Consider the following 26,538-nt stretch of genomic DNA (forward strand, 5'->3'; position numbering starts at 1 on the left):
ACATAAAGTCACCAGCTGCATTAGCCTTAACGAGTGTCAGCCTGTCCTTAGAAGCTCTGAAGCCAGAGTTGACTTCCCTCTAGCTATGGAAGTCCTAGGTGGCATCTTCTTCCAACAGGAGACTGATTCATCTCCAGTGAGAAGCTGTTGTTTGGTGCAGCAGCTTCCTTAGTGATTTGGGCTGAAACTTCTGGATGACTTGCTGCAGCTTCTCCATCGGCACCTGCTGCTTCACCTTGTGCTGTCATGTTACAGAGATGGCTTCCTTCCTTAAACCTCCTGAGCCAGCCTCGGCTAGTTTTAAACTGACGCTTCCTCCCCTCTCTCAACCTTCATAAAATTGAAGAGAGTTAGGGTCTTGCTCTGGATGGGGCTTTGGCTTAAAGGAACATTGTGACTTGTTTGATCTTCTATCCAGACCAACTCAGTCTTTCTCCATATCAGCAATAAGGCTGTTTTGCTTCCTTACCTTTTGTGTGTTCACTGGGGTAGCACTTTTAATCTCCTTCAAGAGTTTTCTTTTGCATTCACAACTTGGCTATTTGGCTCAAGAAGCCTAGATTTTGGTCTGTCTTGGCTTTAGACATGTCTGCATCACTGTGCTTAAATCATTTCTAGCTTTTGATTGAAAGCGACAGATGTGTGTCTCTTCCTTTCATTTAAATGCTTAGAGACCTTTGTGGGGTTATCGTTTTGTCTTGGAATAGGGAGGCCTGAAGAGAGGGGGACTGCTTGTCGGTGGAGCAATCAGAACACATGCATCATTTATCAGTTAAATTCACCATCTTATGTGGGTGTGGTTCATGGTGCCCTGAAACAATTATAATAATAACACCAAAGGTCACTGAGTACATATTACAATAACAAATAAAATAATAAAAAAGTTTGAAATATTGTGAGAAGTACCCATATGTGACACAGACACACAAAGTGAGTAAATGCTATTGGAATAATGGCATTACTGGACTTGCTGGACAGAAGGTTGCCACAAATTTTTAACCTGCAAAAAATGCATTATCTACAGAGCACAAGAAAGCAAAACTTAGTAACACAAGTCTTGCCTGTATCTTTGCTTTGTCTGCATATACTATATAAGAATTTGTTGATATGATATTGTGGTTATTTTTTATTGTGATTTGTTTTCTGGTTGCCAGAATTAAGTGAAGTACCAGTATTCACTTTTACATTGCAATTTGTATTATATGGGACCTTATATTCTAATACATTTATTGTTTTATTGCTTATTGTTCACACAGAATTACTTATTTCCTGTGGATTCTGTGTAGACTATATGATAAAATTTGAATTCTGTGGATTTGGTGCGAAATATACAATAAAATTTGATTAAATGAATTTTAATACACATACAATGAAAAATGTTTAATAGGTTTTACTTCCCTACAATTTGTCAAGTGGATTGTATCTTTTTCACCTTTATATATTATACTCGTTTTAAGTATTATTGAGCTTGTTTAGAGGCAGTTCCTCATGGTGGCCTAAGGAGGTAATGCAGCGGCCTGAGATAAGTAGCATAGAGTTTGCAGTCAGCACAAATAGCAATATTTTGGTCTTGTGCAAATTTTCTAATCTCTGTAACAATACACATGATGCACACATTCACAATATCTCTTAATACAGTGTCTAGAATAGTATGAGTTCAGTATATTAGCTGTTTTTATTACTTATCGTTAATTGTATTTGTTTTATACAGAGAAAAAAGTCAAAGTGATCCATAGAAAAATGAAATTAGATAACCTCATATAATAAAAAATAAGTGTAAATAAAATTTTAATGTTACTAGATTAGGAGAATATTCTGTGTTAGAGTATAGAAATTATTTTTAGGTAAGATACAAAGATGTACAGATTGTCAAGGAACAGATTGAATCTGACCACAATAAAAACCATCTGTATGACAAGTCACATTTATGTCAAGTCCTAGATAATAGAAGGTAGTTGCCAGTCATGTAAATGATTAATATTAATTACTAATACATCACTAATTACTGTTACAAAACTAATACAAATTCATCAGAAAAGACAAGTCAGTTGCAAAATAGGTAAATGATCTGTGAACACACACCTCATAGAGGAAACCTGAATGGTTAATAAACTTATTAAAATGCATATAATGTAATTGAGGAAGATTGAGGTGTCATTTGTTACCCACCAGCCTGAAAAAAGAAGTTAAAAGTCTGACAGTTGTAGTGTTGATTAGGATGTGGGAAAATGGGGTCTCATACATTGCTGGTAGGAGTGTAAATTAGTATAATTAGCTTGAATGAGCAGTTTGGCAGTATCTTGCAATTGGTTACTTGTGTGCCGTGGGCAAATTTGATAGTCTGGTACCTACACACTTCCTTGCAGAATAATTTTTAATTGAGTAAAGTATATAGTAATATAAAGGATAACCACATTGAAATATCGTTATCAAAATATTTTTAAAATGTGATGCAGTAGTATGTGAGATCATTTTCTAACAAGACTCTAAAGCTAGATCTGATAACTATTGTAATTTCAAAGTAGTGATGAGTATAAATAATACCTAGAGTTATCAGCAACAAATGGAACAGAATAGGAAAAATAACTGATTTCTATTGGTTTGAAAGTCACAGGTATTGTTAATTCTACTGTGTTTTCTTGCTTGCATTTATAATTGAAGTGTTAAATTTTATATGGAGACTTTTGAAAATAGACATGTATTTTCCCCTTTCCAAGTGAATGGTCTCCTTGAATTGTAATCATGGAAACTGTAGAGACCCAATTTAAGACCCAATTAAGAACTCTTGTAGAGACAGTTTCTAAGTCATGAAAAATGATCATGATTGTAGCATTGTTTATAAGAATTAATAAATAAGTGAGAAAAAACTATATGGCCATTGTTAATGGAAACAGAAAAATGTAAATGTGATATATTAACATGGGATTCTCTACAATTAAAAATAATGAATTATACCTATATGAGTCAACATGCCTACATTCTAAAACAAAAGTTTGACCTAAAATTTTTAATATAATATTGGAAGAGAATATTATGCAATTAAAAAACACCTAAAGGAGTATATTGTATATTGGTTGTGATTTTATGTACCTGTTGTGTATGTATAGATATAAAAATAGATGGGAAAGAAATAATACTTTACCTGAATGATAAGATACTACAATGTTTTAATTCTTTTAAAAAAACCTCAAATATTTGAGATTGTTTTCAAATAAACCTCACTCAGCAGCAATTGTCGTTTAGAAAGAGTGGGTATATAAGTGTTTGCTTTGTTATTCCTTGTATTTTTATGAATGAAAGCAGTTCTCAAAATTCTTAAAATAAAAATTATAAAGCATTATAGTCATTATAAATAGACATTGTAATAAGGCGGTGGTACAGAGGTAGGTTAGTTAAAAAGGGGATTGATGTGTCATTTGCTTTGGTTGTGTGTGGGTTACTGATTACACAGTTGACATTTTGTGATTAATATGAGGATTTGTTTGCTTTTTGCTTTTCTTCATAGATTGTAAAAGCAAGCCTTTGAAGACTGGTTGATATTAATGGTAGCAGAGTGGAAACTCTATTAACATGGTTAGGACTGTGTTACTCTGCAGTAACTTAATAGCCCTAACTGTGTCCCTTACTGTCATGTTTATCACCAGAAAAGCTCAGAACTTTATCTTACTAGACCCAGGAAAAGGGTTTTATTTGTTAGGCTTTTATTGGTTTCTTGTATCTCTTCTCTCTGATGGTTCACTAAATTAGATTTGAAATGTGGGGAATTGCTTTCTTCAGTTTCTTAGTAGACACATAAAACCCTGGTTATTGAAGAACTTTTGATACATACTCCAGGTCTTTTTTACTGAAATAAAATAAGGTGTTCATCAATAAAGATGCTTGTAGTGGTAACTGCAAGTTAGAACACAGAGTCCCCCACTTTCCGTGGTTTCAGTTACCTGTAGCCAACTGCAGTCTGGAAGCAGAAGGTCAGTAGTAGCCCAACACTGTGTCACAATGCCCAAGTCATCCACCCGACTTCATCTCATCCAGACATTTTATCATCTCACATCACAAAATGGGTGAGTCCAGTACCGTAAGATATTTTGAGAGAGAGCACATTCACGTAACTTTTATTATAGTATGTTATAATTGTTCAGTTTTCTTACTAATTATTGTTAATCTCTTCCTGTGTCTAATTTACAAATTAAACTTTATCATAGGCATGTATAGGAAGAACATTGTACGTGTAGAGTTCGGTACTAGCCGTGGTTTCAGGCGGCCACCGCAGGTCTTGAAATGGTGTATCCCTTGCAGATAAGAGGGGAATTCTGTGTAACGAAATGCCCTCATTTTCTCAAATACCAACCTGACCACAAGTAAGGATTAGACTGAAGTGAGGTGAGCACAGCTCCCAGGAGAGTGGGATCAATCACGAGATGGGGAGATTGGTATAGGAACCGCAGAGGCAGGCAGTAACTGATGCAACATCTGGCTGTGGTAAACATTTCTTTCTAGAGGAATCAGAATTTCTTGTCTTTAAGCTTCTCTTTTGAGTATCTTTTTCATTGTCTCTTTCCACTTGGCAGTAACTGTCATTCTGCTATATATAAAGTAATACTGGTGAACATTTCAAACAACAAAAATTTATAAAGCAGAGATAAACATATCCCTGTAATTTTCTCCTCTAGAAATAAGCCATTATTGATTTGCTATATATCCTTTCAGATATGTAGCATGCATGTAAAACAAGTTGCATGGAAAGGCATATATGTTTTTTTTTTAATATGAAATAGTACTTTAGACGGTGTACTGTCTAAATCCTATTGGATTACTTAAAGATAAATTGTAAATATCCTTTTAGGAAATCTGTCTCATCTTGTTAACAGCTATAATAGTGTTCTGTTCCATACCATATTATGATGTAACCAATCTCCTTTTTATAGGCACACAAACTTCCAAATATTTGCAGTTAAAAACAATGTGCAGTTAATATCCTGTTATGTAAATGTGTCCCTTGTCTTCTTATTTCTTTAGGATAAATTCCTAGAAATGATCCTAGAAATTCCTAGAAATAACAGCACTAAAGGATAGACATATTAAAAATATATATGTATTATTAGCATGCCCTTGAAAGATTATACTGATGTATATCATATTGTGTCCCTTAGTACTTCACAGTGGTTATTTTTAACAAAATATTATATGCCGAATAAAACAGTCTTTTTATACTATTTTTACAGAATATTAACAGTAATCATTGGGCCTTTTGTTCACACTATTTCTAAGTTTGAATGATCAGCTTTCATCCTGGGTTTCTGTCTCTGATCACAATAGCAAATGTAATTTAAAAAGAGTCATTGTCCTGCCACAAGTGTACGGAGAAGGGTGTGTGGACCAAGGGCTGTTAGCCGTGAGGGAGCTGTGTGAATTTGATTTCTGCATGTCCAGTGTATTTTTCCATTACTTAATTAGTTATACAAGTATTTATTTATGAGGTAGGCACTAGGCTGGTCACTGGGGACACAGTGATGAATAAGACACTGTTTTGGATGTTAAGTTCTGGGCTTTATTTTAATAAGGCAATGATATAAACTGATTAGTAGCTGACAACAGTGTGTTAAACAATGTTATAAAATGACATGTTTGTAAAATGTTACACTATAATAAAAGGCAAAATAGAACTATTAAAGATGAGAGCAAGAAAATGTCACTGAAATATTTTACCGCTCAGAAACAACTGTCATTAATGTTGGGTGAATTTCATTTTCCTCTAACATTTTATTATGAATATTTGCAAACATACAGAAAAATGGAAAGAATTTTACAGCGAATATGCAAACACCTACCATCCTGATTCTGCAGTTAACATTTGACTGTGCTTGATTTCACGCGCCCATCTTCCCTCTCATCTACCAGTTCGTCTTTTTTTAATGCATTTTTAAGTAAATTGTGTACCTGAGTATCCTTCCTTCAATGTGTGTAGCATTATCTATTGTTTTGAATAACATTGTGCTTTAATTAAAGCCTTTACTGATTGTATGCTGTAGAAGTGGAAATTTTTTGTTCTTACATTTCCTCCTAAATTCCCTTCCTAACTAGATATTTAATAAATTGCTTTTTCTAATTATGGAACGTAAGTGCTAGAAATCCTGAGGGACTGTACACCTTACCCAGACTGGAATATTTTTGGGAGAGAAAGGGGCTGTCATCAGTGAATATACCAGGACAGCAAGTACAGTCTGGGGACTCTTAGGCAAACCAGGATGGTCAGACTGTCTCAAACAATAATTGCTGGAGTTGCTTATTCTTAGTTTTACATTTACATGTGTTGGTATTTAATGAATCAAACACGATAGTCAACATATAGGCTTTTACTATAGCTTTATTTCCTGAGGTCGTGATTTTGATTCACCTCTTGGCTAGGTTTTATCCATAGCTTTTCTGTTCCTGAGTTCTTTTATTTTGATTTATCTCTTGGTTGGATATTATCCTCAAGTAGTCCCCCATTCCCTCCAAGAAAATTTTAATTTGTACTAAATTCATTAATTTTTTTGGCTTTGTTACCTTATTTTTATATTTTTAATAACATGTTTCAATATGATGTTGTCCTTGATATTGTAGTGATAAACAGAATAATAGCAGAGGCATCTCATACTGTCTTGGGGATGGGGTATGAGATTAGGATATTGTCTCTAAAATTACTCGATGTTTTGTACAAAAGCTCACCCTTTCCTGACAGTACTAGTTTTAAAGAAATAATTTAGTTGTCACAGTGTGGGAAATACAGAATCATCATTTGAACTTGAGTCATCCTGTCATTTTCCATTTTTAAAATGGATGTATGGTACCTTCTCATTTTTAAAAGGTCACAGTATATGCCATCTTGTGGATGTTTCTATGCTGTCTTAACTACACAGAGTTCCCTGAGGTATGCATTTTTTCTTTTTAGGTAAGTATTTTTTATTGAAGGGTAGTTGACACACAGTATTACATTAGTTTCAGGTGTACAACACAGTGATTCAACATTTATATACATGATAATTCTAGGTACCAGCTATCACCATACCAAGTTGTTACAATATTTTGACTATATTCCTTATCCTATACATTACATTCCGATTACTTATTTATTTTACAATTGGAAGTGTGTACTTTTTTTTTTTTTTTTTGTGAGGGCATCTCTCATATTTATTGATCAAATGGTTTTTAACAAAAATAAAATTCTGTATAGGGGGGGGTCAATGCTCAATGCACAATCATTAATCCACCCCAAGCCTAATTTTCATCAGTCTCCAATCTTCTGAAGCATAACAAACAAGTTCTTACATGGAGAACAAATTCTTACATAGTGAATAATTACATGGTGAACATTACAAGGGCAATCATCACAGAAGCTTTTGGTTTTGATCATGCATTATGAACTATAAACAGTCAGTTCAAATATGAATATTCCATTTGATTTTTATACTTGATTTATATGTGGATACCACATTTCTCTCTTTATTATTATTTTTAATAAAATGCTGAAGTGGTAGGTAGATACAAGATAAAGGTAGAAAACACAGTTTAGTGTTGTAAAAGAGCAAATGTAGATGATCAGGTGTGTACCTGTAGACTATGTGTTAATCCAAGCAAGACAAGGGCAATAAAACATCCACGGATGCAGCAGATTTCTCTCAGAATGGGAGAATGGGGGGGGGGGGGTTTCTAAGCCTCACCTCTGTTGATCCACATTTTCTCACCTGATGGCCCCCCTGCGACTGTGCCTGTCTTAGGTTGTTCCTCCCTTGAGGAATCTTACCCGTCTCTGGCTAACCAGTCATGTTCCGGGGCCATACAGGGAAATGTACAGTTGGTAAGTGAGAGAGAAGCCATATTGTTTGAAAAGGTTAGCTTTTTACTTCTTTGCATATTTTATGCCCTGTGGCTTCTATGCCCAGCATTTGTCTTGAGGTGTCTTTACCACTTGGAAGAATTATGATACTCGGTAAATTCGATATGAGGCACGAATTCTATTTAGGGGTTGTAATTAAGAAGGAAGAAGAAAAGCTACAGAAGTAGCAGGCGGAAGAAAACCTGGGAAGATTGATTATTTCTTTTACATATCTTCTTGTAGAGTAACTTCAACATGTATAGGTTTTAAACTACTAATTAAATTGCACACACACATTAACATAATAGGAGTACAGTTACATAACCAAAGCATACCTGTAATTACCAGCCATCTCCAGTGAAACCAAGAAAACCAGTTAGGCACCTTAGGCATTTGTGAAAACTTATCTATAATACGGTGGATATTGTCCAACTGAACTTGAACAGTCTGAGAGAAATCAGACAAATTAAAACAACCCATTCCTGGGGACTGTTCACATCCCATATGTTCTTTTAACAGTAAATAGTCTGTACTTGTAAGATTTTGGAGCGCTACAATTTGCACTTCTCCTAATTCTTGGTTGAGTTCCAACAGTTTAGATCCAGTCAAATTTGTTTTGCTGTATGCACAGGCCACCTTAGATATCTCCTTCATCATTCCCATGGCAAGTCCAGGAACCGGTGGGATGAGTGCATCTACACCTGTAGCAGTGCATGGATCTTTGTTGGGGTTTTTTGATGATCATCTTCTGGCATGAGTCTTCCCGAGAGTGATGATGTTGGAAGTTCTTCTTCATATCGTATCTTAGTTCATTTTCTGGGTAGCCAAATTAGGCTTTGATCCTCTGTATAAACACAAACAGATGCTTTGCCTACACTTTTATATGCCCTTTATATCATTGTGTAGAACTCATTGGCGGTCACCACACAGGAACTGCTTTTTTTTTTTATCATTAATCTACACTTACATGATGAATATTTTGTTTACTAGGCTCTCCCCTATACCAGGTCCCCCCATATACCCCTTCACAGTCACTGTCCATCAGCGTAGCAAAATGTTGTAGAGTCACTTCTTGTCTTCTCTGTGTTGTACAGCCCTCCCCTTTCTCCCAACCCCCATGCATGCTAATCTTAATACCCCCCCTTTTTCTCCCCCTCCCTTATCCCTCCCTACCCACCCATCCTCCCCAGTCCCTTACCCTTTGGTACCTGTTAGTCCATTCTTGAGTTCTGTGATTCTGCTGGTATTTTGTTCCTTCAGTTATTACTTTGCTCTTATAGTCCACAGATGAGTGAAATCATTTGGTATTTCTCTTTCTCCGCTTGGCTTGTTTCACTGAGCATAATACCCTCCAGCTCCATCCATGTTGCTGCAAATGGTAGGATTTGCCCTCTTCTTATAGCTGAGTAGTATTCCATTGTGTATATGTACCACATCTTTTTTATCCATTCATCTATCGATGGACATTTAGGTTGCTTCCAATTCTTGGCTATTGTAGATAGTGCTGTGATAAACATAGGGGTGCATTGGTCTTTCTCATACTTGATTGCTGCATTCTTAGGGTGAATTCCTAGGAGTGCAATTCCTGGGTTAAATGGTAAGTCTATTTTGAGCATTTTGATGTACCTCCATACTGCTTTCCACAAAGGTTGAACTAATTTACATTCCCAGCAGCAGTGTAGGAGGGTTCCCCTTTCTCCACAACCTCACCAACATTTGTTGTTTGTCTTTTGGATGGCAGCCATCCTTACTGGTGTGAGGTGATACCTCATTGTAGTTTCAATTTGCATTTCTCTGATAATTAGCAACGTGGAGCATCTTTTCATGTGTCTGTTGGCCATCTGTATTTCTTTTTTGGAGAACCGTCTGTTCAGTTCCTCTGCCCATTTTTTAATTGGGTTATTTGTTTTTTGTTTATTGAGGCGTGTTAGCTCTTTATATATTCTGGATGTCAAGCCTTTGTCGGACATGTCATTTTCAAATATATTCTCCCATACTGTATGGTTCCTTTTTGTTCTATTCATGGTGTCTTTTCCTGTACAGAAGCTTTTCAGCTTAATATAGTCCCACTTGTTCATTTTTGCTGTTGTTTTCCTTGCCCAGGGAGATATGTTCAAGAAGAGGTCACTCATGTTTATGTCTAAGAGGTTTTTGCCTATGCTTTTTTCCAAGAGTTTAATGGTTTCATGACTTACATTCAGGTCTTTGATCCATTTTGAGTTTACTTTTGTAGATGAGGTTAGACAATGGTCCAGTTTCATTCTCCTACATGTAGCTGTCCAGTTTTGCCAGCACCATCTGTTGAAGAGACTGTCATTTTGCCATTGTATGTCCATGGCTCCTTTATCAAATATTAATTGACCATATATGTCTGGGTTAATGTCTGGATTCTCTACTCTGTTCCATTGGTCTGTGGCTCTGTTCTTGTGCCAGTACCAAATTGTCTTGATTACTATGGCTTTATAGTAGAGCTTGAAGTTGGGGAGTGAGATCCTCCCTACTTTATTCTTCTTTCTCAGGATTGCTTTGACTATTCAGGGTCTTTGGTGTTTCCATATGAATTTTTGAATTATTTGTTCCAGTTCATTGAAGAATGTTGCTGGTAGTTTCACAGGGATTGCATCAAATGTGTATATTGCTTTGGGCAGGATGGCCATTTTGACGATATTGATTCTTCCTAGCCACGAGCATGGGATGCATTTCCATGTTAGTGTCCCCTTTAATTTCTCTTAATAGTGACTTGTAGTTTTCAGAGTATAAGTCTTTCACTTCTTTGGTTAGGTTTATTCCTAGGTATTTTATTTTTTTTCATGCTATCATGAATGGAGTTGTTTTCCTGATTTCTCTTTCTGTTGGTTCATTGTTAGTGTATAGGAAAGCCACAGATTTCTGTGTGTTGATTTTGTATCCTGCAACTTTGCTGTATTCCGATATCAGTTGTAGTAGTTTTGGGGTGGAGTCTTTCGGGTTTTTTAAGTACAGTATCATGTCATCTGCAAATAGTGACAGTTTAACTTCTTCTTTACCAATCTGGATTCCTTGTATTTTTTTTGTTTTGTCTGATTGCCATGGCTAGGACCTCCAGTACTACGTTAAATAACAGTGGAAAGAGTGGGCATCCCTGTCTAGTTCCCGATCTCAGAGGAAAAGCTTTCAGCTTCTTGCTGTTCAATATACTGGTGGCTGTTGGTTTTTCATAGATGGCCTTTATTATGTTGCGGTACTTGCCCTCTATTCCCATTTTGCTGAGAGTTTTTATCATGAATGTATGTGGAACTTTGTCACATGCTTTTTCAGCATCTATGGAGATGATCATGTGATTTTCGTCTTTCTTTTTGTTGATGTGGTGGATGATGTTGATGGACTTTTGAATGTTGTACCATCCTTGCATCCCGGGGACGAATCCCACTTGGTTATGGTGTACGATCCTTTTGATGTACTTTTGAATTCGGTTTGCTAATATTTTGTTGAGTATTTTTGCATCTATGCTCATCAGGGATATTGGTCTGTAGTTTTCTTTTTTGGTGGGGTCTTTGCCTGGTTTTGGTATTAGAGTGATGTTAGCTTCATAGAATGAGTTTGGGAGTATCCCCTCCTCTTCTTTTTTTTGAAAACTTTAAGGAGAATGGGTATTATGTCTTCCCTGTATGTCTGATAAAATTCCCAGGTGAATCCATCTGGCCCAGGGGTTTTGTTCTTTGGTAGTTTTTTGATTACCGCTTCAATTTCGTTGCTGGTAATTGATCTGTTCAGATTTTCTGTTTCTTTCTGGGTCAGTCTTGGAAGGTTGTATTTTTCTAGGACATTGTCCGTTTCTCCTAGGTTTCCCAGCTTGTTAGCATATAGGTTTTCATAGTACTCTCTTATAATTCTTTGTATTTCTGTGCAGTCCGTCGTGATTTTTCCTTTCTTTTTTCTGATTCTGTTGATTTGTGTTGACTCCCTTCTCCTCCTAATAAGTCTGGGTAGAGGCTTATCTGTTTTGTTTATTTTCTCGAAGGACCAGCTCTTGGTTTCATTGATTTTTGCTATTGTTTTATTCTTCTCAATTTTATTTATTTCTTCTCTGATCTTTATTATGTCCCTCCTTCTACTTACCGTAGGCCTCATTTGTTCTTCTTTTTCCAGTTTCGATAATTGTGACATTAGACCTTTCATTTGGGATTGTTCTTCCTTTTTTAAATATGCTTGGATTGCTATATACTTTCCTCTTAAGACTGTTTTTGCTGTGTCCCACAGAAGTTGGGGCTTAGTTTTGTTGTTGTCGTTTGTTTCCATATATTGCTGGATCTCCATTTTGATTTGGTCATTGATCCATTGATTATTTAGGAGTGTGTTGTTAAGCCTCCATGTGTTTGTGAGCCTTTTGCTTTCTTTGTACAGTTTATTTCTAGTTTTATGCCTTTGTGGTCTGAAAAGTTGGTTGGTAGGAATTCAATCTTTTGGAATTTACTGAGGCTCTTTTTGTGGCCTAGTATATGGTCTATTCTGGGGAATGTTCCATGTGCACTTGAGAAGAATGTGTATCCTGTTGCTTTTGGATGTAGAGTTCTGTAGATGTCTGTTAGGTCCATCTGTTCTAGTGTGTTGTTCAGTGCCTCTGTGTCCTTACTTATTTTCTGTCTGGTGGATCTGTCCTTTGGAGTGAATGGTGTATTGAAGTCTCCCAGAATGAGTGCATTGCATTCTATTTCCTCCTTTAGTTCTGTTAATATTTGTTTCAGGTATGTTGGTGCTCCTGTATTGGGTGCATATATATTTATAATGGTTATATTCTCTTGTTGGACTGAGCCCTTTATCATTATATAATGTCCTTCTTTGTCTTTTGTTACTTTCTTTATTTTGAAGTCTGTTTTGTCTGATACCAGAATCGCAACACCTGCTTTCCTCTCTTTGTTGTTTGCCTGAAATATCTTTTTCCATCCCTTGACTTTAAGTCTGTGCATGTCTTTGGGTTTGAGGTGAGTCTCTTGTAAGCAGCATATGGATGGATCTTGCTTTTTTATCCATTCTATTACTCTGTGTCTTTTGATTGGTGTATTCAGTCCATTTACATTTAGGGTGATTATTAAGAGATATGAACTTATTGCCATTGCAGGCTTTAAGTTTGTGGTTACTAAAGATTCAGGGTTCACTTCTTTACTATCTTATTGTCTAACTTAACTCGCTGGTAGTGCTATTATAAATGTGGTCTGATGATTCTTTATTTCTCTGCTTTATTCCTCCTCCTCCCTTCTTCATATGTTGGGTGTTTTGTTCCTGTGCTCTTTTTAGGAGTGCTCCCATCGAGAGCAGTCCCTGTAAGATGCACTGAAGAGGTGGTTTGTGGGAGGCAAGTTTCCTCAACTTTTGCTTGTCTGGGAATTGTTTAATCCCTCCCTCATATTTAAATGATATTCGTGCTGAAATCAGTAGTCTTTGTTCGAGGCCCTTCTGTTTCATTGCATTAAGTATATCATGCCATTCTCTTCTGGCCTGTAGGGTTTCTGTTGAGAAGTCTGATGATAGCCTGATGTGTTTTCCTTTGTAGGTAACCTTTTTTATCTCTCTCTCTGCCTTTAATACTTTGTCTTTGTCTTTGATCTTTGCCATTTTAATTATTATGTGTCTTGGTGTTGCCCACCTTGGATCCCTTGTCATGGGAGTTCTGTGTACCTCTGTGGTCTGAGAGGCCATTTCTTCCCCTAGTTTGGGAAAGTGTTTGGCAATTATTTCTTCAAAGACACTTTCTATCCCTTTTTCTCTCTTTTCTCCTCCTGGTATTCCTATAATGCGTATATTGTTCCTTTTCGATTGGTCACTCAGCTCTCTTAGAATTCTTTCATTTCTGGAGATCCTTTTATCTCTCTCTGCGTCAGCTTCTCTGCGTTCCTGTTCTCTGTTTTCTAGACCATTAATGGTCTCTTGCATCTCATCCATTCTGTTTTGATGTCCTTCCAGAGCTTGTTTTATTTCTGTATTCTCCCTCCTTAGTTCTTACATATTTCTCTGCAAGTCCATCAGCATGGTTATGACTTTTGTTTTGAATTCTTTTTCAGGAAGACTGGCTAAATCTGTCTCCCCAGGTTCCTTCTCAGGGGAGGATGTAGCAGATGCCGAAGCTGTCTGGGTTAGTCTTATCTGGATCATATTTTTTTTGCCTTTTCATGTTGACAGGTGCTATTGACTGTCAGCTGGGGGGGGCCAAACTTTTCACTTGCTACTGGCCTTTCTTTACTGGGACAATTCCGACCCCTAGTGGCTTGTGTTGGGTAATTGCGTGTAGGCTGGGTCTTTGTATCTTGCCCGGTTGAAGTGTAGGAGTTTTCTTTTCTGCCTTTCTGTGTGTGTGTTTTGCCTTAGGCTGTTTCACTGCTTTCACAGCGCCGGGAGGGTTAATGGACGGTGGGGGGCAGGGGGGCTGTTTGGCTCTTTACCTCCTTGAGGGTTCTCAGAGCTTTTCCCTTGGGGTTACTGCGCCCAGTTTTCCCTGTAATTTCCAGCCAGTGAGCTGTGACCTGTGTTGTTTCCGTCTAGCTGTTAAATCGCTGTCCCTTTAAGACTTTCAAAGAGCACTGGCTTTTCTTTGTCACAGGGGCATCATCTTCGGCACCCGTTCAGAGGTCTTGCTGCCCTATTTCCCTAGTTTCCAGCCCTCCACGCATGCACTGTGTCTGCGCTCTGGTGCAGGTGGCTGGGGCTGGGTGTTTAGCAGTCCTGGGCTCCGTCTCCCTTCCGCCAGGAGCTGGGGGGAGGTGTGCTGGGGTCCCGTCGGCCGGGGCTTCTTTTTTACCCCTTTTACCAGTCACTGGGCTCTCACACGTGTCGATGTAGTCAGGCTGTTGTCCTGTGTCTTCTGGTGTGTCTTTTAGGATTAGTTGTATTTGTTGTATTTTCAAAAATATATATGTTTTTGGGAGGAGATTCCCACTGTCCTATTTATGCTGCCATTTTGGGTCTGCCTCCTGTCGCATTTTTTTTTAAATCAAAGTTTCATTTTCTGGTGGGAATAGGGTCTTAAGATTCATGAGCATCACTCTCTTCAAGAGACCAAAAGGAACACCCGAACAGAGAAGACGGTGAGGGCTTGAAAATAGTTCTGAGTGCACCTGTAACAGGAAGACAGAAGTCCTGAAAGAGGAGGACAGATGGCCCTTAAAAGGGAGGTGCTTTGAAGGGACAAATGCATGCAACCTTGTCCTTAAACAAGGCCATATTCCTGTCAGAGAGAAGTGCCGCAATGGAACAAGCCCTCTTTGTAGACTATAGATCAACTTGTTATTCTTTCTTAGTAGATTTTAAAAGCTTGAATACACATCAGTCAAATTTACTTTCCTTACTGAACATTTCTGTGATGTTACCTTGTAACATTTTCTTTTGAGAATTTGCTCTGCCTCCTTTATAAACAGATGCTCTTGAAAGTTTGAATCAACCCTGCAGCCCCAAAAAGCTCCCTTCCTGGAGCATTTTTTTTTTTTCTCACTACAAAGGTGACTAGTTCAAGATGCTAGGAGATTTCTCTTTCCTTATATAGTGGTGTTACCACTTCAGTTTGTAGACACTCTTGCTTAACATTTTTGTCTCAAATGCAACGTGTGCATTTGACTTAGGCCGTTGGTTGTAAGAATTTTTCTATAACTAAAACCAGTAAGCTTCTGCAGTGTAGCATAGAGTAGGTAGTTTGGAATAAGACTGGGAATACTGGCTCTACCATTTACTGCCTATATAATCTTGGACAGGTTACTCAGCCTCTCAGGGCCTCCGTTTCCTTGTCTCTAAATTGGTATCAGTGATGCATCCCCCTCCCATAGGATTGTTATGAGGATTGATCAATTCACTGATAGAAGGGCATTTTGTACAGAGCCGTACATGTAGTAAGCATGCAGTCAGCATTAGCTATTCTTACTGTTACTCTTGATCTTTAAGATATATTACTGCTGTGTTTACAATACCTTTCCATTTCTTTGTTTTTTTTAAATTTCTTGACTTATCTAATTGTTAATACAGTTGAGTATCTTTAGAAATTGTTACTGTTTTGTCTGTTTATTTTTTCCCATGGACAGACCTGTATTTGGTGTACTGAGAATATGAACTCTCTTTTTCACTGTAGAAGTTATTGACTTACCTTTTTCAAAATTGGAATGTTTCTTTTTTTTTTAAAAAAAAAGTAGCCCTAATAAGTTTCTGTATCACTTACCATGGTGTTCTGTCTGAGCCAGTGGATCAGCAATACCTTTGCCGTAGTAATGGTTGTTTGAGGTTTGTCAAATGCAGAAAAGTGAAAGAACTCACCAAGTGATGGCAATTGCTGGGTTAAGGTAATTGTACTTTTATCAAAGTCTGTTGCAAGTCATACAGTTCAGTGTGGGGCAATAGCAAGAGCTGGCGTTTTTTAGACTTCAGTTTCCTCGTGTAAAATAAGCAGATCTGTTTCCTTCTATAATTGTCATCTGAGTGTAATAAGGTGTCATATGTGATGTCCATAACCAGGTACTTAGCATACAAAATATGTTGAGACAGTAACTAGAGAAAGGTGAGCTTCTATTTGAGAAATACCTCATTGTTTTTTGTCATCTAATATTTAATCTGAATATAAAATTCTTCTGAAGCTCTTTGGTACTAGTGAGAATTGAACTGTGGTTCTCACTGATGTGTTGTTTTAACTTGTTTTCAGAATATGTGGGAAATTTGGCAGGAATTGTAGACTACATATAGGATTGTAGTGTTAAGATCACACTTTGTTGTTTGACGACCATAAAAACTGTACCACTATTAATACTGCCTTATAGTTGTATAGTACTTCATGTACTTTGCAAAGATTTTTATCTACCACCTACTATCTGTCAATAAATGATCTCTATGTTTACTGGCAGATAGGAAGTTAGCGGATGAGTGCATAGATTCTGAGAGAAAGCGACTTGCCCAAGCTCTCCCGTGTAGCGACCAGATTAGCCTTTTTCTTTTAGTACATTATTCCTTGACTTTGCTTGGTGCTCTCAGGTTTAACTGTAGGTGTTGTCTCAGCAATTAAGATTTACTTGGTGGAAGCTTGCAACAACAAATTAATGTAAACTGTATATTCTTTATATTTCTTAAACAGTATTTTTCTTGTCTTTTACAATCAGAACATAAAGCGTTTCTTTCTTGTCGAGGTACTTTTCCCATAACTTTGTCTGTGTTCTTATCAGTGAGGAACATACAATGGTCAGAGCTTCTAGGGTATGTGACATGCTTGACATACCTACATGGAATACTTTAAAAAATTGTTACTGAAAGGTAACTTACATACAGAAAAGTACAAAAACCATACCTGTGGAGTCTGGTGAATTTTTGAGACTGACACTACCACAATTCCAGAAATCAGCCATCTGCCCCCTTTGGTTATTGATCATCCCCATCCCCAAGGTGAATTACAATTTGACTTTTATTTTTGTGGATTAATCTTCATTGTTTTTGAATGGCTGAGGCTATATCCTTTCACTCTTCTTCATGTTTGTGAAATTTATCCATGTTTTTCAAGTTGTTGTAGTTTGTTCATTGCTGGCACTGTAGAGTATCTATTACAGGAACATACCATGATTAATCCATTCTACTCTTGATGAACTTTTGGGTTGTATCCAGACTGGATCTATTAAGAATGCTGCTGCTATGAACTGCACATATGTATCTTCTGAGGGGCATTTATATGCATTTCTTTAGATACTTATCTAGGCATAGACTTGTTCATAGTATATACTGTAAATACTTTTCAAATTGGTTGTGCCATTTTACATCCCTCCCATCAATGTAGGGTTTCCTGAAATTGTTTTTCCCTTGTAGCTTTTCTGGTGGGTGTACAGTATTTTCACATGATGGTTTCAGTTTGCATTTTCTTGAGAGTACTCATTTTGAGCCACTTTTCTTATGTTTGCAGTTAGGTATCTTCACTGGAGAAATGCCTGTTCACATCTTTTTGTGCTTTTAAAAAAATCATATAGTCTGCTTTTTTCTTATTGAAATGTAAGTTCTTCATATCGTCTTGTTAATACAGGGTCTTTGTCATACATGTGTATTGCAAATATCTTGTCCCATTTGTGACCTGCCGTTTTACTCTTTATGGTATCTTCCAAAAATAATGAAGTTCAGCTTATCAGTTTTTCCCTTTATGGTTAACACTGTTGTCTTTTTTCGTTTTGAAAGAAATATTTGTATATCCTAAGACCACAAAGATGTTAAACTTATATTTACCTCTAAAGACTGCATTGTTTTGCCTTTCATATTTAGGTCAGAAATCCTATCTGGGATTAGTTTTTCTGTATGGTGTGAGCTAAGGGTCTAGATTCAAATTCTCATTTAAATACTGCCCTTGCCTTTCTCGGATGGTGTTTATGTAACTGTACTGGTTCATGGTTCTGCTGAGCTTCCTCTGAGAGTAAAATGGGGTTACCAGGACGCTGCCTCATTAGGTTCCACGGGAACGCTGGGAGCAGAGCGAGTGGGAGGAGCCGAGAGGCGCGGCAGCTGCCTCCAGTGAGCTCTGCGGCACTGATAGTTTTACGTGTTACGTGATGCTCCTGCTTTACTTTGGATGCTGAATAAAGGGTAACCTGTGAAAATATTAGCCAGAATCAGAGATTGTGTTGGATATGTTAATTTTTTTTATTTAAATGTGTTCATTTTACATTTTGAGAGACTAATTTTGCTGTGTTGTAAGTGATTTATTTGTAAAAAAAAATCGTGATTTCTGTGGAGAATCCACAGTTAAGCTTTATAATTGGTTCTGTCATACCTTCTTTCAGTCATTGAGAGCATCTCACTGCACCGACTAGAGGTCATCTTTTCACTTATCAGATCAGGAAACAAAGGCTCAGGGGTTAAGTGCTCTTTTGTACCGACTGGGATTCGGAACTCCGGGCTAGCGTCCACCCTTCCGAATGTCAGTGTGCAGGGCGCTGACTCCCTCGTCTTACCTGTCATACCCACTTGGTTGCCTCATGTACCGAGATCTCTGAAAATCCTCAGATTACTTAGTACCAAAATTATGCTTTCTGGGAGAACTGCATTACCGCACAAGCTATGTCATTTTCACGAAGGTGCTGAGTATGTGAGGACAAGGACAGAACTAATCTAGGTAGAGAGGCGGGGTTTAGCATGGGCCCAGGCTCACTAACTAGGAAGCACCTCCAGCCTCCCTGTCCATGACCTTTAACTTCTTTTAAGCCAACTTTTTTCAGATGCATTTTAAATATCAAAAAAATTACCTAATTCAGTGATTTTTAGTAACTTTATCAAGTGGTACAAGCATCACCACATATCAGCTTTTGAACATTTTATCCCTCCTGTAAGAGCCCACAGTTAATCCCTGTTCCTTCCCCAAGGCCCAGTTTATTATGTTTTATTCTCTATAAATTTGTCTTTTCTGGACATTTCCTGTTAATGGAATCATACAGTATGTGGTCTCTTATATCTGGCTTCTTTTAGAGACTGTAATATTTCTGAGGCTCATCTGTGTTGTCACATTTATCAGTGCTTGTTCGGTCCTTTTTATTTCCCAATAGTATTCTGTTGTATGGTTGTACCACATTTTGTCTGTCCATTCACCAGCCCATAGACATTTAGGTTTTGATGACATCGCAATTTAAAATCATGCTTCCATAAAACTGTAAATTGCTTTGGACAAGGTGTAGTGATTTGTGAACTATCAGATTCTCCTTTGCCAAGATTATGTGGTACATCATAGTTTACATGTGAGTCAGAATCCTCAGGTTAGAACTTCAGTTTCCAATTTAGTCTGGACATGAAGTACAGGTAATCAGATTGATCTCTTCTGTATATTATTACTTCCTAAATTGAGAATCTGGCACTGACTCTCTCTAATCATGTGTTCCAAATTCATTTTTAATAGTCAGTAAGTTTGCTATTATGTTTGTCTACTGTGTTGTTTATATATTGGCACTTTCAAAATTCATTTTCCTATATTCTAACCTTTCTGCAACTGACAACGACATATTAATTTGTTTATTTGGCCTAGTTTTTTCTACACATGAAGCATGTTTACAAAGAATTACTTTCTAAGCCTAGTCAGGAAGTAAATTGGAGGAAATTTCATAATGACTGTCTCACTGTGTAGAAAGTCTTTTGTTTAAATAGTTTGCCAAATTAAAAAAGATTGCATATGTGTATTTGCATGATATAAAATACACATATACATATAAACATGTATAGCGTACATACACATTCTCTCACACACCTATTACACAGATAAAACAGCATAGGAATCAACAATAGAAAAGCCAAATTTGAATCCCTACTTAAGTACTTATTAATTTGATCTTGTGTAAGTAATTTAGGTTCCCTGGGCCTGAATTTTTTCCTCTGTAGAATGGGGTTGTTTTTATGGCACCTGAAACGTGGTAACATGGGGCCTGCCTAGTACCTGACACATTGGAAGTTCTCATTAAATATTTTATTCCTTTCCATTAATTTTGAGCCTCATATTTTGAGTGTATGGATGATAATGCAAAATCTAAAAACCAAACAATTGTTATGATTTCTGTAATGCTGTGGTTTCATGCCATTGTATAGTGCTTTATCAGTGATGATAACACTGACATTAGTGAGGTGGGAAGGCCAAAGTTTTCATTTAATTTAGATAGGTTTTATTTTTTCCTTTGTTTATACATATATGTATTTAACATAAATGACCTGTAAACCTTCGCATATTTCCGTATGTTTTTTTAGTGTGCATAGATGAGAGAATTCAGAAATAGTAGGTCAAAGGTAAATATATGAGGGCATTTTCAGATGCCTCTAACTACTGGACTGCTTGCTTTAAAATAGGGAAAGGTGCTTGAGACAAAAGATATAAAAACTGATCACTTTGTTCCTTATGTGTAGAAAGTAGATTAAAGATAGATAACCTAGCACAGTATAGTATAACAGGCTCAGAAAGAATCCTTAAAAACAAGTAGAGGTCTATTCTTTCTTGCCTTTTAATAGTGACTAATTTCTATTTTGGAAGCTTATAAATGATGTTTATTTGTATATGAAATTTGAACTCCTGGAAATTTGCATATGGCATGTGCATTTGTTGGATACCAATTTTTTTATTGAATTTAACATAAATTCAAATATTTTTAAACTACTAAAGCCCAATTGGAAACATCTGAGGTTCTTCCCTACCTTTATATTGGTTTTGTAGATAGAATTTACAAGTATTTCCTGAATTGTTACAAATTTTGAGTGGAAGGACAGCAGAGCTCCTACTTCAGTTACACACTGCTTCAGTATCTACTTGTCCTCTGGACTTTCCAAGAATCTAGAACTACAAAAGTGATAAGACATGATTCTTATCCTTGAACTGAGAGTGTGGTAGGAGAGGCAGCCGTTCAGCCAGATCAGGCTACAGGGTGGCAGGTGGCCTAGTGGAAGCTTGTAGAAGGAGGGACTGACAGTCTCTAGGGCTTTATGAGAGAGCCCTTGCATGTGGTTATGTACTTGTTGTCTCCTTTAGGACAAGGATAAATTCACTAGGGAACAGCAGTGGAAGAGGGGTAGCTCTTTCTTCTTTGCTGGCGTGGTGATATAAAAGGTATTTCAGAGATTGCTTCTCAACTTAGTCTTAATGTTAGAAAAATTCAAGAAATGTGTTACAAAAAATACTCTCAGCCTGGGTATGAGACGTATGAGGTGGTATAGATAGAGGATGAGCTAACAGCTGGAGATGAAACTAGTAATGAGGCAGTTAAGGCCAGACAGAGAGACTTGGTCGTGCGCCTTGTATTTTTTTATTGTGTCAGTAGTCATGGTTATATGATGCCTTGATAGATAGATGTTCATATAATAATTTTTTTTTGAACAAGAAAAAACAGTAAGATTATTATAGAAATCCAGAGTAATAAGAAGGAAAGCGTGTGTGTGTGTGTGTGTGTGTTGGGGTGTTTATATTTAATGAGAAAATACACTAAAATATCCTAGGAACTCACAGGTAGTAACTGTTTCTTAGACCAGTTCCCTTCTGTACTCATTAGGGGATCCTTTTGTTTGGTTTTCGGTCTGCAGGTTCTGTCTTTGCATAGAGGGTCACAGCTCCTGTAAATAAAATATTATATATCTTATTATTTTAATATTTGTTTAAGGCTGATAAGAATTTATATATACTGAATTGATTTACTGGATGTAATAGTAAATAACTGATTTGAAAACAAACTATTTTAAGTATATCACAGTTTCTGTAAGGTGAACACTAGTAAATTATGCTTTACATGGAAAATACCCTCACTTTGTTTCTCAGAAATAAAAGTGGGAACATTTAGCCAAAGTCCTTGTACTTACTTTAGCTGTTTTGTGTGTTTTGATGGGGCAGCGCACTATCTTCTAAAATAAGTTTTACTTCCCTTTCAGTTTAATAAGATTATTACTTTGTATGGAAATATATCCATGCGATATTTCTAGTTTTCTCTGTTTACCCATCTTGTCAGGATTACCTTTTTTTTTTTAAGACTGAGTAATATTTCTTTGTGTGTCTGTCCATCCATCCATCTACACACACACATACCACATTTTCCTTATCCATTCATCTGTCATTGGGCATTTGGGTTGTTTCCATCTCTTGGCTATTGTGAATAGTGCTGTAGTGAACTTGGGGTGAAAATATCTCTTTAAGAGTCTGATTACAATTCTTTTTGGATAAATATCAAGAAGTGTGATTTCTGGGTCATATGCTAAGCTCTCCTCTTTTCTATAGTGGCTGTACCATTCCACGTTCTCCCCTTCTGGTATACATGCCCAGTTTCTATGAATAGTTGGCAAGGAGCCACTTGTATTTCTTTACTTGAAAGGGAGGGAAAGAGTTTACATTCTCCTTAAGTTTTAGTGTAGAGCTTGCTTTCTTGGTACAATTTAAGTCTTTCTCCCCTGACTGTTGGTACCTGCTTGGTTTTCCAACGGTAGGGATTTTCTTTTCTTGTAAGGATACAACCCATAAAGCTTTCACTTGTGAGACTTTTTCAGGTCGAATGGATGATCTGAGGACTAAGAGCATTCCCCACAGAAGCTGGTGTGACTCGCTTCCCCTCTCCCCCCTCCCCCTAGAAGAGAATCTTACTGGTATCCCAGCTCCGTGTGTGTTGTCTGCTGTGCCTCCCACCATCCTTCTGCTTGTCCACATTAGCCACCCCCCTGACTTTTAGCACAATCAATGCTTCCTGGTTTTGACCTTAACATAAATAGAATCAGACAGCATTCTTTTGAATATATTTCTTTCACTTGGCTTTGTATTTGTGAGATTCCTCCATGCTGTTGCATGATAAAGCTTAGAGGGAATTTCGCAGTTGAGTTAAGGCTCTCTGCTCAGCCTTTCCTAGTGAGAGTTGTGTTAGAGCTGCGTTTTTGTTTTTGTTTTCCCCTGTGCTGTTTGGCTTGAGTAGAGCAGTTATATTCATGTCTTACTTAGTTGCCCCTTTTCTTGTCCTTTGGGTGGAGAGAACAGGCTTTTCTTGGTGCTGTTTTGTGTGTAGCCATTGATGGTCTTGGATTGCTGACTTCTTTCTCCAGCAACCAGTCTAGGATATGTGAGGAAGAAAGAAAATCCAGGGAACTCACCCCCATGTCTCTCCCAATTCCTGAGGTCCTTGAGCCAGTCTTCCTCTCCTCCCTGCTTTCAGAGCCTTCTTGTGCTTTTTTTAAAGTAAAATAACCAGAGTTTTCAGGTGTATGTGGTGGAAGCAACAGGGAAAAGCATGTCTGTTGCATCTTTCTGGAAGTGGGAGTCTCTTTTCCTTTTGATGTCTGTTTTATAAACCTTTGTGATCATCAGGAAAAATGAAATGAAAATCTTTTATGCATATATGGTCAATTAATATATTCATCATCAAAAGAATAACTTGAAGCCGAAGTTAATTTGGAGTAAAATATAATCTCATGTAATTCTGTTTATGTGAAGTACAACTGAAGGACTATAACCCTATGTAATTTAAATTTCTGTGTTTAATTGCAGAATCTTTTAGCCGAAAAAGTAGAACAGCTGATGGAATGGAGTTCCAGGCGCTCAATCTTCCGAATGAATGGCGATAAATTCCGAAAATTTATAAAGGCCCCACCTCGCAACTATTCCATGATTGTCATGTTCACTGCTCTTCAGCCTCAGCGACAGTGTTCTGTGTGCAGGTAAGTCATGCATTTGAAAAAATTTTTACTTATTATTGCATAAAATCTATTTTATTACATTTAAGCAATGTTTATAACAGATTTAAAAATCTGTTCAGTGTTATAGTTTAAAATATATTTAGTTTAGTACATTTAAACAAATGTTTATGACAATCAAATGTTTCTTCAGTGTTATAATCAACTATAACTGTGCATTTAAAAGTAAGCTCAAAATCAGTGTATTCTAGAACATGACTTTGATATGCTTTTATTGTGTGACATATGTATTGTCCCATCCAGATGTCTTCATAAAACAGGTTTGCTTCTTTATGTCCTGTGTAAAGGTAAATATGTGACAGAATTTGGTTTGAATATTGCCTTGAAAGTGACCTAATTACATCTTTTGAACAATGAAGTAAACCCCTCAAGCATAATCTATTTTAACAGTTTTATAGAGAGGACATGGTAGAAGCTTGTAGACCCTAGGGAGGTCCATTTACTTTTCAATTCCTCCAATGCTTAGCAATTTCTTCCTGTGTTATAGAAGTAAACAATTTGAAATGAATGAAATATTTTTCAGTGGAAACATGCTGAAGGAAGTCTCGGGCAAGTACAAATGTAATACAAATATGCTTCTTTTTAAAGGAAACTTTTAGTTTGAGACAGTTGTGGGTTCAGATGCAATTATAAGAAATAATAGATTTTCCTTTATACCATTGTATCTCTTAACCTGTGTTCATCAGTGGGAATACCTTGCAAAACTATAGTGGTTATAGTGCAGAAGCACAAGCAGGATACCAGTATTGATACACAGCAGGAGACAGAATAGTTCCAGCCCCTAAGAAACTCTGCCGTTGCCCTTAATTGCTACTCCTCACCTCCTGCATTTGTTCTCCATTTGTATAATTTCAACATTTCAAGAATGTGATGTAAAGAGAATCACACAGTATGTGACCTTTTGGGTTTGTTTTTTTTCCCCTGAAAATCCATCCAAGTTGATGCATTTATCAAGTTCATTCTTTTAATTCCTGAGTGTTATTCCATGGTGTGGACTTACTGCAGTTTGCTTAACCATCTGTCTGCCTGGTTAAGGAAAGCTGGGCTGTTTCTAGTTTTTGTCTATTACAGATATAAGTGCTATGAACATTTTGTACAAGTTTTTGTGTGGAGTGAGTTTTCATTTCTCTGGGATAAATGCCAGGGAGTGTAATGGCTGGGTTATTTGCTATTTTCATATTTAACTTCCTGGAAAACTGCTAAAACGTTTTCTAGAGTGCCTGCATTGTTTTACTTTCCACCAGCAGGGGAGGAGTGATTTGTAGTTTTTCATATCTGCTCCAGTATTTGCTGGCATCCCTGTTTTATTTTGACCATTCTGGTAGGCATATAGCAACATCTCACAGTGTTTTTATTTGCATTTCCTTAATGCCTAAAGGTGGTGAATATCTTTTCAAGTGCTGCTTGTTTGTCATCTGTCTATCACCTCTTTGGGGCAATAGCTGTTCATGTATGTCTCCCTCCCATTTCTATTTGTATTTTTTTTTTTACTGCATTTTGAGTGTTTTATATATTGTAGATACTAGTCTTTTATTAGACATGTGGTTTTCATGTATTTTCTTCTAGTCTGTGGTTTGTCTTTTCATGCTCATAGCAGGATCCTTTGCAGATTTTAAATTGATAAGTCCAGCTCATCAGCTTCTTTTATATTCTTTTTGCCTTGTCCTACATCCAAAGATTTTCTCTTATGTTTTTTTCTAAAATGTTTATAGTTTTATGTTTTATATTTTGATCTGATCTTTTGGGAGAAGAATTTAGTTTTTCATTATTAATATTAGCTGTAACAATGTGTAGATATTCCTTATCAAATTGAAGAAGTTCTTCTTTAATGGTTTGGAAGATTTTATCATGAATGAGTTTTGGATTTCGTCAATTTTTGGTGTAAGTTGATAAGATTTTTCTTTTTTAGGCCATCGATATGGTAGATTACATTGACTTATTTTTTATGTCAAACTAGCCTTGAATTTTGGAATAAATCCCACTTGATTGTGGTATATTATTATTTTTATGTATTGCCGGATTCTCTTTGCTAATACTTTGTTGAAAAATTTTTCATCTAAATTTGTGATTGATAGATATTGATCTGTGTTTTTCATTTTTAATACTGTCTTTGTCTAGTTTTGGTGTCAGGGTAATATTGGTGTAAAATTAGTTAGGAAACATTCCATCTCATTTATTTTCTGGAATAGATTATGTAAAATTACCCAGTTGAGACGATTGTGTTAATTCTTCTTTAAATGTTTTATAAATTCTCCAGGGAAACCATCTGTGCCTGGAGTTTTAAAATTACATATTTCATTTCCTTATTGGTTAAGAACAATCCAACTTGCCTGTTTCTTCTTAGCTGACACTTGTTCTGTTTAAGAACAAACACTTTTTATGTGGTTTCTCCACATCTGCACTCGACATTATTTATTCATCTGTAGACTTTAGAGTTCTAAATAATTTCAAATTCTAGTAGAAACTGAAGTTACTGGTAACATGGGTCAATGAGAAAAGACAGTTTTGCTCAGACTTGCTTG

The 26,538-nt window shown here is 36.7% G+C and overlaps 1 protein-coding gene across 5 annotated transcripts in view; it reads left to right on the plus strand.

Annotated features, from left to right (window-relative positions):
• The window catches only part of TUSC3 (tumor suppressor candidate 3), a 203,275-nt gene that overhangs the window by 68,595 nt on the left and 108,142 nt on the right, over nucleotides 1–26,538 (plus strand). For all 5 annotated transcript variants that reach the window (XR_012124008.1, XM_036997255.2, XM_036997242.2 and 2 more), the window contains exon 2: nucleotides 23,811–23,980. Coding sequence is in view for 4 of the 5 variants with exons in the window: in XM_036997255.2 (XP_036853150.1) it covers nucleotides 23,811–23,980 (170 nt within the window). In the remaining variant the exon portion in view is untranslated. The remainder of the gene's footprint in view (nucleotides 1–23,810; nucleotides 23,981–26,538) is intronic.

This window comes from Manis javanica, chromosome 12 (assembly GCF_040802235.1).
Source record: "Manis javanica isolate MJ-LG chromosome 12, MJ_LKY, whole genome shotgun sequence".
Classification (NCBI taxonomy): Eukaryota; Metazoa; Chordata; class Mammalia; order Pholidota; family Manidae; genus Manis; species Manis javanica.